The sequence below is a fragment of the Spermophilus citellus genome (assembly GCF_964194105.1).
Source record: "Spermophilus citellus genome assembly, chromosome: 16".
Taxonomy (NCBI): Eukaryota; Metazoa; Chordata; class Mammalia; order Rodentia; family Sciuridae; genus Spermophilus; species Spermophilus citellus.
Genome location: NC_138196.1, coordinates 28,543,562 through 28,557,788, shown reverse-complemented (window position 1 = coordinate 28,557,788; position 14,227 = coordinate 28,543,562). Strand labels below are relative to the sequence as shown.

The window sequence follows — 14,227 nt, the reverse complement described above, 5'->3', positions numbered from 1 at the left end:
ACCCTTAGGGTTTTGCCCTGGTTTGTCCCCTGGATAGAACATTCTCTTTCCACAATCTACATGTTTAATTACCTTACTTTTTTCACATCTTTTATTAGCTATTAGCTTTCGCTGCAGCCTACGTGGAATATTTTGTGCAAGATGGCCATGTTCCTCTCTCAGTGCTGTTACCATCTTACATTTGTTATTTTTTCCCATGTGATATAACCACCTTCTAAAATAGCACATAATTTCCTTATTTGTTATTCTTTTGTTGGTTTTATCTCTTTATAGGTAAAGGTATTTAGGAAAAAGTTTACCAGGAACAAAGTTTATTTAGCAGGTACTCAAAAAACATGGAATAATAAGGAAAAATAAATTCCTTCCAGCTTTAACAACAAAAAAAATCATCTGATTTATAGGAAGCAGCATGGAATATTAAGGAAAACACTAGATTAGGTACCATCCCCATTTTTTTAATGAATTTCTGTTTCTATATGTAAGATATAAGACTTCACTATTTTACATTTCTGGATCTTGGTTTCCTCATGAGTACAGTAAAATGTTTTTACCAACTTATCTATAAGATCTCCTATGTCTTTAAATGTTAATGGTTCTCTGATGATCTTATTTAATAAAATTCAGATACTTCCAAATAATTATCATCACTGACAGCACCAATCATCCCATTAATTTTTTGAGTATATCTGGGTAATGAGATTTCTGTCTTGTGAAAGTGAGAGCATGATGAAATTCAAAGATTCTGCAATTGCTCTTGAACAAGTTAAGAGGAGTCATTTGTCTCCTGAACTTTCCCACCATTTTATGACAGTGGGAATTCACAGCAATAAATTTAGGTATGTATACAGGCAAACGATTGTCCACATCAGTATCAACAGATGGCATCTTGCCAGTGAGGGCAGCTTTCTGTTTCAGTCCATCTAAACACTCTGATTGACGGGTACACTTTGCCCTCTTCACTCCTGAGAAAAATGCAGATATGACAGTAACACAAATCACACACAAGAGAAACCACAGGAGCAACCTAAACCAAAATGGTAGCATCTCCACATCCCTGTTGATATGTCTTGGAAATCCTGTTCCTTTCTTCACATCTGTTACAGTAATAGCAAAGTATCAAATCTGAGATCAAAAGAAGTGAAATTTAATTTCAAAAAATGCATAGTAAAGATAACTCATGTTTATATCATCCCATAAGCCAGGTACTATTTCAAATGCATTATTTACATTAATTTAATGGATCCACATAAGTCTCTTATGTCCCATGATGTGAAGTTTTTAAGAGAATGTATGCATGATGCTGCTACATACACAGACTTTTTGAAAATAATATATTAAGGTGTCCAGAATCATGTCTCTAAATTTTGTAATGACTAAAGTCAGAGATTTAAGATACAGCTTCACATCCTTTCCTTTGTCCTCCCCTACAATAAGAGTGTCAGTATATTCTTTATTCTAAAAATAGATAAATGGAATACTCACTTCATATAAAATATTGGGTTTGGCACTGTCTTAGGAAGGACAATAAGATAAATATAAGTCTAGAACTTAGGAAATTTTCAGTTTACTATGAATATCAATTATGCAAATAAAAACATCATAAGTCAGAATGTAAGTAAATGCCATCATGAGGCTGAAGCAATATGCTACAGGGAACTATGAGAAGAGGGTCCACATCTAAGAAAGAGGGTGAGTCTGGAGGCCTAAGCAGAATTCAGAAAGGTATAGACTCTGGGAAAAGAACATTGATGGTAGAGAAACAGAATGAGCAAACAGATGGAAAGGAGAAATAAAATAAAATTTAGGGTACAGTCCCAGTTGGCCAGAACATGGTACATATGGGTGGGGATGAAGAGACAGCTGGAGCTCTCTGGATAGGAAGTCTGGGGTCCTTCTGCGGGAAGACCTCAAATATCAGAGAAGAGTTTATGAGATAATGAGTGCTTTCTAAATATTGACTATGGTGTATCTAAGGAATGAAAATGAAATAAAAGTAATTTCTACTTCTTGAATCATAAAATTTCACAATCAATTTCAAAACGGGTCCAATAAAGCACAACGACTAATTTAGTAGCGTTCATGTGTTCAAAAATAATTTCCTATTAGAGGATATGTCTAAGGATTTATTGCACCCATTCTCCATATTCTGAAAGGAATAACTAATGGACAATTAAACATCTGGGAATTAAACCCAGGCCTTCTAAATCCAAGGACTGTGGGAATTGAGTAATATTCTTCCTCTTCATTTATCATTCACCTCTAATTCCTAAGCTCTGCTGACCCAGAACACAGGAAGAGTGACATGACATGTCATCAGGACTGACGCATTTTCTTAAGGAGAAAGCCTTGCTCAGAGAGACTTTATCCTCCAGATTAAAGTGCTCAGCCAGCTTAAATTTTGATTGACAAAAAGCACAAATTTACAAAAAGATTTAATTTGTAAATCTCACAGATCAGAAGTATCTAGTTCTTCTAATTGAAGAACTATAGAAAAGCTCTATGATTCATATATACTGTGTAACCCAAAGCACAGGATACTTGAAAACATCATGAAAATTGTCTGGTTTTGTATTCTTTCTGGCCAGAGGTTTACCATTGTTGGGCTTATTTCTCTGGGCTAAAATAAAAGGTTTCATTTAAATTGTCTCTATGATGCCTCATAGCTCTGACTTTCCAGTTTTGATTATGCAATAACCCAGCATGCATTCAAAATACACATTAGTCTTGGGCTATCTAGTACAAGGGCAATAATCCCTAATGTAACTCAATGTCCTAAAAAAGGACACTCCTATATTCAATAAATTCCACTTAAAAGGATGTTAGTGATACACATCAAAGATAATTAAGATTTCAATCTAAAAGATAAAATTGAAGTTTCAAGGTGACAAATCATGAGCTATTTAGAAAATTCTACAATCTTTAACAGCAAATATCCAAAGATTTTGAGAAGCCAAAGTCTTATTGTATTGATTCCAAAGTTTTCACAAACATTTCACTGAGTAGGATATAAAGGTCATTATACCTCAGCGTCCACTAATCTCAGTCAACTAAAATTACAGGATCAGATTCCTGCAAAACTGAACTTTCTGGTCATGTGTTAATTTAGATGTCTCCCTGTGATATCACTGCAGAAGTAGGACACCAAGATTAAAGTCATTATTTTAATTTTTTAAAAAATTTTCTTTGCAATTATGTAACATTGTTTTTTTCTCTTTCTTTGGAAGAACCATAAGAGTTGTTTGATGGCAAAAACTGCAAAATGCACTTTGCTTTAAAGGATTATAGTAAGGAGACTTCAGAGTTATAACACTGAACTCTGTTACTAATCATTCTTAAGATTTGCATTGTAGGCAATACTTAGCATCATGTAACAATCAATGGTTACTGATTCCTTTTACTCCCAGAAGAGCAAGTAATTATGACCCAGGAAGCTCTACCAAGGGATTACAAACAAATGCTAACAAGGGCTCAATTCCACTGTCCTTACATCATGCCATTTATTTATGGAGCTTTTATTGCTGTGACACTAACATATTTCATAAAACAACTTCCTGCTGCTTAGCAAAGGAAGAGGCGACATTGGAAGTCATTGGGCTAATCATGGTCAAGTCTGCGGTAAAGGTCTCTGTCACTTTCCCCCAACCCACATGGTGAGAAACCACAGGCCTGGGCCTTTTGCTCCATAAACTATGGTGCTCTGGGACACTGGTTTCGGAACAGGGTCAGAGAGACAAATGTGGAGGAGGAACATGTAGGGAGATTACTGGAGAAGAAGTAATAGAGGGGTATAAAAGAACAGGAGGGGAAAAATTAATGGGATAGTAAGAAAGAAAAAAATGGGAAGAAAAGGGGAGGCACTTTTCAGAAAAAAAACATTATATCAATGTCTTATTCCAACCATAGTAACAGAGGTTAGCCTTGAAATATCTAGGTTTGTTTGTTTGTCTAAGAATTTTGTTTACTTTTGACTGGCAACTACCACTGTCTTCAGGGCTGGGCTGCTTTGATAATTCAAATGAATCTGTGTATATGCATATTCAGTTTAATTTTAAATTGAGTTTTTAAAATAAAACAAATTACAGAGGAGCGTTTTTGATATTAGAGAATTAGCACCCACAATAGATTCTATATTAACTTTTATATAAAATGCAGTTCAAAAAGTTACATTTTGGTTCATTGAATTGCTTTTCTTATTCTAACACTCAAGTAAATATCACTAAAAATTAAAGTAAACCAAGCCTGTTGTGCCACACTGTGTTTCTGATACAAAATAAAAAATGCTTTACTTGAGGAAGTGATCCATTATTTTTTATCAAACTTTAGTGGATCTATCTGCATATTTCCATTGCACGATCAGAAAACCTAGACCCTGGTAAAATCTGCCCTAGATTGTTATTAAATATTTCCCCCTTAATAGTAGCTGCCTCATTGCTCCAATATTGATTACCTAGTTCAATTTCTGCAGCAAATCTATCATACTTGAAGTAATAAGAGTCAAGGTGACCAAAACACAGTTCTCACATATTTGTAGCTCTATATTAAAAAAATAAATGAAATTACATTTACTATGCTTGTTCCTATGTATTTTTTAAAATGACAAGTTCTTATGAAATTGTATCTGTCTTTAAGAAAATTCAGTAGGTGCACAATAAAAACACCAAGGTCCTTTAAGTGCATATATCCAGAATAGAACTGATTTTTTTTTTTTTTCCTTTTCAGGGGTTGTGACCAACAGTCTAGCTAATAATACTTCACTTTAAATTCATTACAATAGAACTTCTAATATATATTTAAGGCATGATTATTTTCCACTCTCACAACAGCATTGCTTTCTCTTTTACCTTTTATAAACCTCTAGTAATACTTGGGGCCAGAGGACTTTGTATACCCTCTCTCCTCCCTAAACCTATTAATAAAAAATATTTTCTTATATATTTTAAATGAATTTCATATACCCAATGTTATTCATTAATTATGAAATCATTTTCTGTTATCTAGACTATTCTGCATATGGATTATGTGTATAATATACACATGTACATACATTTATTATGTAATAAAATATTATATTTTTTATTAAATTAAAATAATTTGTTTGATTTTGCTTATGTAAAACTATTCTATGTACACTGTTATTTCCATGTTTTTTTTTTAAATGCTAAATATAGCTCTTAGACCTTAATGCCAATCTTTTGGGGCCAGGAAATCCCAGATAGGAATAATAAAAATGGTAACGTAAACATAATTTTTATTCATGCTAAGGGTTCATGATCTTTCCAGCCAAGTTACTTCTTTGTGCTACAACTGAACTGTTTGTTTTCAATCTTCCCTAACAAACACAACTTTAGTCATTTCTGTTTTTCTCTTTTACGAGTATCGAGTATCTCCTTATCATTCTGCCTATCTTCCAGTCCCTTGCAGGGTGATTTTTGGACATTACTTAAAGACTAATAAGTTTGTTAATCTAGCCAATTTTTATGAGGTAAAAAAAAATCACTCTTTTTAAAGCATGAGGGCTAAAGTAATTAGTAAAGTTCTATATTATCCTAAGACATACTAAATTGATCCAATTATAAAGGACCCTACAATTTATTCATAGAAATGTTAACATGTATGAAAATATGTGTATGTAAACTCTGACACAGAGACAAATGAACGACATTAGTATTTCTTAAGCACCATCCTAACAACAAGTATTTTTTCACAAAGAGCAAACTGTTCTGTCTTAGCACAATCTCTCAAGAGCTTTAGGTATTAACATCCCATTTGTTTGGATGTACAGATTAAATCTCAAGTGGTGAGGTGATTTGTTCAGAGTCACACAGCTGGCCAGGAGCACAGCTGGTGTTTGATCTAAGTTTCTACTGCAGGTTCTGCTTTGCTATGATGCTTCTTCAACTCTTGGCTTGCTTCTAAGTTTTTCATAAGACTCCCAAACTCCTAAACTTATTCTCCAAATTTGGACATAAAACCACTGTCAAGATCAAAGAAGACAAAGACAAAGTGAAGAAGAAAGGAGTTAAAGGTAAAAAAAAAAAAATGGGAAAAGTTGGTACTGGTTTTGTATTAATGATGTTTCAGGCCTAGGACTTGGGTCTATCCAAGAGCTCGTTTGAGAGCCTCACATGTATATTACCATTATCACACATAAATGAGAAACAGATTCAGAAGTATGATCTTACTTGCTCAAGGTCATAAACTGGGGAAAGCAGGATTTAAATTCAAGTCTGCCCAACTGGAAAGCTAATGCCTGCAGACAAGAGATGAGAGAACCAGAGAACCAGATCTGTAAGGGACTTTAGAGGGAAAACACTTAATGACCTCCTTGGAAGACCAAACTCCCCCAACAGTGTCACTGCTTGAATACTTCTAGTAATAAAGGACCAATTTATTTTCAAACAGTGGCATTTTTTTTGTACTGGGGCTAGAACTCAGGGGCACTTGACCATATCCCCAGTCATATACCCAGCCCTATTTTGTATTTTATTTAGAGAAAGGGTCTCACTGAGTTTCTAGGTGCTTGCTGTTGCTGGCTTTGAACCCGAGATCCTCCTGTCTCAGCCTCCCATGCCACTGGGATTACAGGCGTGTATCACTGTGCCCAGCTTAAACAGTGGCAAATTTTAGTTGGGATAACTTTGATCATTGCAACCTAGCAAGGCCCTAAGGAACTTAGTGAGACCATGTCTCAAAATATAAAAAGGGCTGGTTTCTAATTTAAAAACAAACAAAAACTTCCATACAAGAGGGAGGAATCTCATACAAATAGAAGGAAGACCAGTAGAGTACAGTAGGGCAGAGGAAGGAACCAGAGTAAGAAAGGAGAAAAGAGAAAGGATAGGTACTGGGGAATGAAATTGACCAAACTATGTTACATGCATGTATGCCAAATCCCACTATTATGTATAATTATAATGCATCGATAAAAATAGAAAGAAAAGTTTAAACTTTAAAGAACTTAACCCATATACTATGATATTGAGAGATGGATGTCCAGTCTCTAGAGGGGCATCCTAGACTAATCAAAATCAGAAGTTATATTCTGTTTTCCAAAGAAGACATCTGCAATGGGGTGATAAAAGTTCTACTAGTTAGGGTTAGAACTAATAAATGGGAAAATCAAAACTGTTTAAATTACGGAAGTATTTGCTATTTGCACATAAATGCTATAAAATGGTTTTGAGAAGAAAAGCTGGGTAGGGCAAAGGAAAGCATCACTTTGGGCTTAGTCTTTAGCATAGCCACCAACTGACAGAGTAACCTTGAGAAGTCACTTCACTTTCTAGACCTGTATATCCCTACTTGGGGAAGTAACTCAAGTATCTCTGAAGATGGTCAACAAACACAATTCTATAACTATAAGACATCAATTATATTTTTCTTTTTTTTTTAAGAATTTTAATATTTATTTTTTAGTTTTCGGTGGACACAACATCTTTGTTTTTATGTGGTGCTGAGGATCGAACCCGGGCCGCACGCATGCTAGGCGAGCGCGCTACCGCTTGAGCCACATCCCCAGCCCCATCAATTATATTTTTCATAAATAATTTTGAATGCTTACACACACAGGATGTCAAATTCACTGCAATACCTTGGGAGAAGAGAATTTTGAAATCCTCGGGATTAACGTCACTTCTAATCAATCAGTCTTCATCTGAATGCGACATGAACCTGTGTGTCTATGCAGTTTGAGAACTAACAACTTTCTAGCACATTCTAGCCTTTCTCTGCACAATAAAACTAAAACATTTTGGGAATATCTGAACAATCTTTATGTTCAGCAAGTCAAAACACCACATAGAAGATACAACCAAGACATCGAAGCAAAGATATTTATAGCTATTAGTTTTTCAGAACCTGAAAATAATCTTACAATATTTACATATTAGAAATATGTGTGTGTGTGTGTGTGTATATATATATATATATATATATATATATATATATATATATATATATATATATATATATTTCCATCTTAAGAGTGTGCCAAGGGCTGGGGACAAAGCCCTTTAAAGTGTTGGCCTAAGGTTCATGAGGCCCTGTGTTCAATTTCCAGTACCACACACACATACATATGCACATACACACACACACACACACACACACAGAGTACCCAAAAGGACTGGAAAGATATTCACCCAAGGCTATCCAGATTGTTGGTAGCAGAGGTGGGACTAGTCAACTTTAAGATAAATGACATTGCTGGGCAACTGTTCAGTGTTTAGCAGAAGGAAAAGAAAAATATATCAAGGGAAGAACAAGGATAGACAAACAGTGAATAAAATGAAGGTCCAGACAAGAGGGCATATGTATATCTAAAAAAGTAGCCAAATATCTCAATGTGAGTTATGTGGCCAGAGTCTTAAATTCCACTAGACTATAAGCTGCATGAGGGCAATGATTTCTACATTTTGTCACTACCACATAACCAGTTAAGAACAGTGCCTGAGACATAGTAGGCACTTAATGTACTTTGATGAATGGAGAGAAACAGGAAATAATAAAAGAAAAATGAAATAGTAACATATAGAAACAATAATAAAAGTGGAGCCATGAGCATAAAAGTAGACATGTATGATTTAGTAGAAAGTTCAATAAACTCAGTGGACAAGGGTTATATCCTTGGTTCTCAGGAACTTCTAGACAAGTCATAACTTTTTAATGCTTTGGTTATTTGATCTATAATATATCTCTTCCTTCATGCTTTAAAAGGACACTATGAAGTGTTATTAAAAGAACAAGAGAAGGAGGAAGAACAAAGCTGCATGACTTAGGACTTAATGATTTTCTGGGAACGCATAAATGCTGGTATGAATAAGCATACAAGCGATCAGCAGAGAAACCTGCATCAAGCACACTAAGAAAGGGAAACAAAAAAGAAGGACATGTAGTTAAATTGATCATGCCAACAAGAAGGTGGTGTACATTTTTGGTGGCTGGAGACTGTTTTTTTGTATGTATTTTGTGGCATATGCAAATACAAGTCAGTATTAAAATGCAATAAATAAAGTTATATATGAAAAGACAGGTGAAGATGCCTTGGTATTTTAGGATGCAATGAAATACTGACATGTGAAGCCAGAATATCATAATTAGGACAGAGAGAATTAGAATTAGAGAGATTCAAAATATAATTGGGAAGGAAGAACAGGAAGAAGGCTGATCTGGGTATCACAAAGGAATATGGAGGAAAAAACAGAAGCAGAATGTACAGGAAAGAGGTGAGCCATATAGCCATCTGCTATCTATTAGGGAACAGCTCACCCTGGGCAACCCACGCTGTTTTCAAAAGCAAGCTGAATATGGTATGGTTGATTGGATAAAGAGGAAAAAGACCACCACTACAGAAAAATTTAATAAGGGAAAAACAGGAAGGCGAGAAAAAAAATTAATTTTGGTGATACGAACTATACATACTTTACTAGTGGTCCCATTTAAAGTACCTGTCTAATTGCTAGTCACTTAGACTTAAGTCTCCAGCTTCAACTCTCTGTAACAGGGATAAAATGTGTGTTTAAATTCTGGAAGGTAGGCTACTACTAATTTTCCATTTCTTTTAATTTTTTAGGTTAGTGACTTTTCATAGAAGAATTTTACTAATTGCTTCAGTTATTTAGTTCAAATTGAGAATCTTTCAGTTCCTTTCAATTTTTAATGTTTTAGACTATAAACAAGCATTTAAAGTGCAGAAAAGTCATTTGAAATCACTTCCAAAACTCCTTCAAGTACAATCATGAGGCACTAGGAAAAGGATAAATTTGAACTAAAATGGTACTTTGAAACCAAAGGAAAGAAACTCTTTGGTATGTTCAGTCATGTTGATCTTTTGCACATGGTGGTAATTCATATTGTCACTGTGGTAATAATGGTTTACCATGAAACCTAATAAAAAGATTTAAGACAAAGCAAAACAAATTTGGCCCAATATATTCTTGAATCTGAGAGTCTATTGTCAAGCTGGGTTTCCCATCCAGAAAACATTTTATTTCAAGATGGTACCACAGTTTCCTTGCTATACTCTAAACAATCATTTCTTTTAAATTTTTTAGTCTAAGTTTGCAACCTCCAAAAAGTGTCAGTCTTTTCCATATAAAAAGAGGGTAAGAAAAATTCTAAGGCCTAGCCAAAGAAAACAAATTAATGAGTTGGGTTGGGGAGTGTATAGTTCCATGGTAGAGTGCTTGTCTTAGCATATACAAAATCCTGGTTCCATCCCAGCACCCTCCTCTCTTCTAAAATGGTCCAAGTATTATGTGATTCAATGCAAATCAAAAATTTAATTAGTATCACAATAATATAATCTTTGTAGTGGTGAAAAGTTGCTAAACACACATAGAAAAACTTCAGAGTAATATATATATATACATATATATTTACACATACATACATATTTTCATCCAGTCATATGTTAGATTTCATAATAACTACATGTCTACATACATTAATGCAGTGAAAACATAAAATTATAGATTGAAAGAAATACTAATTTTGGAAAACCAGACATAGTCATTATACCTATAGGCAATTTAAAATGCTATGATTTGTACTTTTTTTAGTCTAATAAAGACAAAAAAACTTGTTGTAATTTAACAAGAGTCATTGAGGAAGGGAATAACTCTAGTATTTATAAAATGAAACTCTAATACAAGGAGATAGATTGATTTGGGGACTAACACAGCAGACACAATTACTAGGATTGTCCCTCTTCTACTCTCTCAGGCTCCAGGATAAAGAAGAATCAATTAGCCCTCAACAGACATGACCTTGAAGGCCACAGCCCTATGTATAATATGCTGAATATGCTGAGACAGAAGGAAAATGGAAAAGGAAGCATAAAGTCCTGAAATCATGGCAGAGCATGTTTCAGATATGATAATGTCATTTAAAAATACAAGTCGTGACAGCTTAGTTCATGTCAAAAACATGCATGATGAGAGGACAGGCCCAGTTCTTTCTGCAACTGAGCAATTGTAAAAAAATATAATTCCGTTCTAAGCTTTTTAATTTTTTTTTGCTTTCCTTTATTTAATGGATATAAGCTTTTAAAATAACAAAAATAACCAATTACAAGTTTCTGAAAGCAAAGCTGCCTAGACTAACCCCTACCTCCCCCCCAAAAAAAATGAACTCATAATTTTTTTAAGGTACCAGTCTAAAAAAATAACAGTTTCCCACATAGAGTTTCCTATGGGCTTTAAAATGTTAACCAACTGTCTACTCCTAAGTTTTCAGGAGAAAACTATTTTTCCAGACTGGTTATCTCTGATGGACTTCAGAATGCTACAGCTGTGTATCTGTCCAGAAATGGCCACGATGATGCTTTTAGGCAGCAGTAAATCTTATCCCCTTATTGCAAATGCCACAAAATCAATGCCCTGTCTTGGGGGCGGGGGGAAAGAAAGAAAAAGAAAAAGATATACCAGATGGAATGTACATGCTATTAAAACACTTTGAAGAATTTCCCTTTGAAACAATTTCTTAAAACTTCACAACTACTTTCTAACAAGGTCCTAGATCAGAAAAATATGCTGCATATTTCTTTGCATGATTTCATCAAATGACAAAATTGTATAATTTAGCTAAAGAGTTTTCCAAATAACCATCCTTTTTGAGGGGGTTGGGGGTAAGAGCTCATTCAACTGATCCAGGAATATTTTCATTAAAGACTTAGGTTGAAAATCATGAAGACAAAGAAGTAACCTTGTCTTCACGGTGAATTTTGCTTCCCTGTGCAGGATCTGCACTTGCTTTTTATAGCTTGTCATTTCATCTGGGTATTATTTCCCGGTCACTCTGCCAGGTGGGAAGAGGCAGAGAATGCAGTGATATCTGTCAGACCTTTAATGATGCTTCAGGGATTCCATAAAGATGCAAAGCAGTGTCTGCATAAGAAAGGTCTTCCTAATTACATCTGGGGGAAAAAAGAAGCTTCTTTTCAAGTCTTTGCCACCAAAATGTTGTGTGTGTGAAAAGATCTTGAATCTTTTCAAGCACATAGCAAGTTCTGTCTGTCTTTCTGTAACACACTGCACTACTGCATACTGAACACAATGTCTGAAGGAGGTATTTTTTAGTCTTCATTATGATTTAGAGGGAAAACAGATAGGATATTGCATCACAGATTCTCTACCTTCAACTCTTTTACCTCTGAAAGATTTTTAAAGACATTTTTGAGAAAAAAAAATTCTCTGTTTTTTTACTTTTTTTCTTGTAAGTGAACATTCATCAATGGTAAAAAGTGATAGAGAATAAAAGTAAAAATATTAAAGGGGGAAGCTATAAAATCTCCTCCCTTCTATATGTAGATGTCTAGAATAATCTGACCTGTCATGGTTTCATCCTTTCAACTTTCCATTATAAAACTATCGCAATGCCCCAGTGCAGACAGCATTATATTGTTCTGAATTGTTTTAAGAGCGTAGTCTCTTCACTCACACATTATTAAACAGGCTGCTGCAACCTGGCAGGCTAAAATGACACATGTCTGAAAAAAATGATGTACTTCACTAATGGAACTTATACGTTAATGACTGCCAAGGAAGCTATTTAAATGTCTGATTATAGGAGACAAAACTAATCTGGGAAAATCCCTTCCTGCAGAATTGCAATGTGTCTTGAACAAAATAAAACTGTTCCTGATAAGTGCTCAGTAACCAAAAGTACAAATTGGGTGGGACAGCAATAGTGTCAGGCTAGGGAGAGCTGAGCACTATAAAGATCTACAGACTTGCTGCAGTTTGGGGAAGAAACAATGAAAACACAAAGGTGGGGGAGAAGTGGTGAGGGAATAGGAAGAAGAGATGGAGACAGGTAACAGGCAGTTTGGGGCTACTGGAGGGGAAGAGCAACTTTTAAAATTGGGAAAAGTAAAATGCCAAATAATGCTCATGGGTATATGGAAGCTATATTCCTATTAAAAAATAAAGGACGGCCTGATGTTTTAATTTCTAAAAACATCAGAGATAAACTGAATTCAACTTAAATTCAAGCATGACCTTCTGATGCTGAAGTTTTGAATCCCAAATCCCAGATTTAACAATCCATCTAACAGGAGCTGCTGTTAGAAAACTGATTAATACCAGGAGTTATACATTTTTTTTTCTTTTACTCGTCTCTTCAATACTACCCTGAGCATGAGAGTCACATGATTTGCTCCAATAAAACCATGCAATTAAAACACAAGAAGAAAGGAAGCAGCTACACACTGATTCTAGAGAACACCTCCTGGAAGCTGCATCCCACCCTTTATGCATCACCATCATCTCTCTCTCTGTCTCTCTACTTACAAAGTTTAGGAGCAGTTTGGAGATTAGTTTCTGTTGTTTGTGGCTGAGTTGCTGACTTGGGTGTTCTCACCTCGGGGTTCCGAGTGGTTGAAGGGAAGGGCCGTGCAGTGGATGGCAGGAAAGAAAAAGCAAAAATACGATTCTTCGGGGTTGGTGCTGCTGAAGGTTCAGAGGACCCAGCAGTGTTGCCAACTTGCACTGTAACTTGAACCTCAGTTTCAGATTGAGCCCTAGAGACAGGTGAAGTGTATGCCTTAGACGATACCCACACAGCTGAGGCAGCAGTTGGATCCAGAGAAATAATAGGGTCCTGGCCTAAGCCCCCAGGGTCAAGGTGAGTAGGAGAGTCGTACTCAAATATCTTGTCCACAAATACCCACTTGAGGCCAGCAATGCAGAGGCAGAGGCTGACCAGGCAAGCCAGAATGGGGACAATGCAGATTTTCTCTGAGTTGAGGCAACCTCTCAGGCGCTCGGCTTCCAGGCACACACAGCAGGGCACGGCCAGGCCCACAAGTCCAGGGGTTCTCCCATCTTCAGTCTGGGTCTCTGGCATGTCTTCAGCTGCCGGAAGCCCGTCCAGAGATGGGTCTGCACTCAGCTGAGTGGAGGGGCTAGAGGACCTCACAGGAGGCACCTCAGACATGTCTGGGGAATAAATCTCCATCAGCTCACCTCCAGAAGGCCTGGCCTCTCTCACGGTCCATTACCATGCAGAGCCCCCCCCAACCAAATGATACAGCATCTTAGAGGGGGAAATCGATAAGTCGTCCAAGTCCAAGGCCATTATCAAAAGCGAGAGGAGTTCAGTTGGAAGAATAGAGGAAAAAGAAAGAAAAGCTTCTGGCAACTACAAAATAAAAGTATATTGTAATAATTCTTTAGCTGTTGTTTCTGGGCCACTTTTCCAGTTCTTTTAAATGCTTCTGCAAACCATC

At 35.9% G+C, this 14,227-nt stretch overlaps 1 protein-coding gene across 12 annotated transcripts in view; it reads right to left on the bottom strand.

Moving 5' to 3' along the window:
* NRG1 (neuregulin 1) overlaps positions 1–14,227 on the bottom strand; it is a gene marked incomplete at both ends in the record, with an annotated part of 1,011,199 nt that overhangs the window by 96,618 nt on the left and 900,354 nt on the right. For 4 of the 12 annotated variants that reach the window (XM_081269694.1, XM_081269688.1, XM_081269699.1 and 1 more), the window contains one exon: positions 13,290–13,956. The exons of the other annotated variants lie outside the window; for them this stretch is intronic. In XM_081269694.1, coding sequence (XP_081125820.1) covers positions 13,290–13,956 — 667 coding nt within the window. Of the gene's footprint in view, positions 1–13,289; positions 13,957–14,227 lie in introns of those variants that run through there. 12 annotated transcript variants of the gene reach the window in all.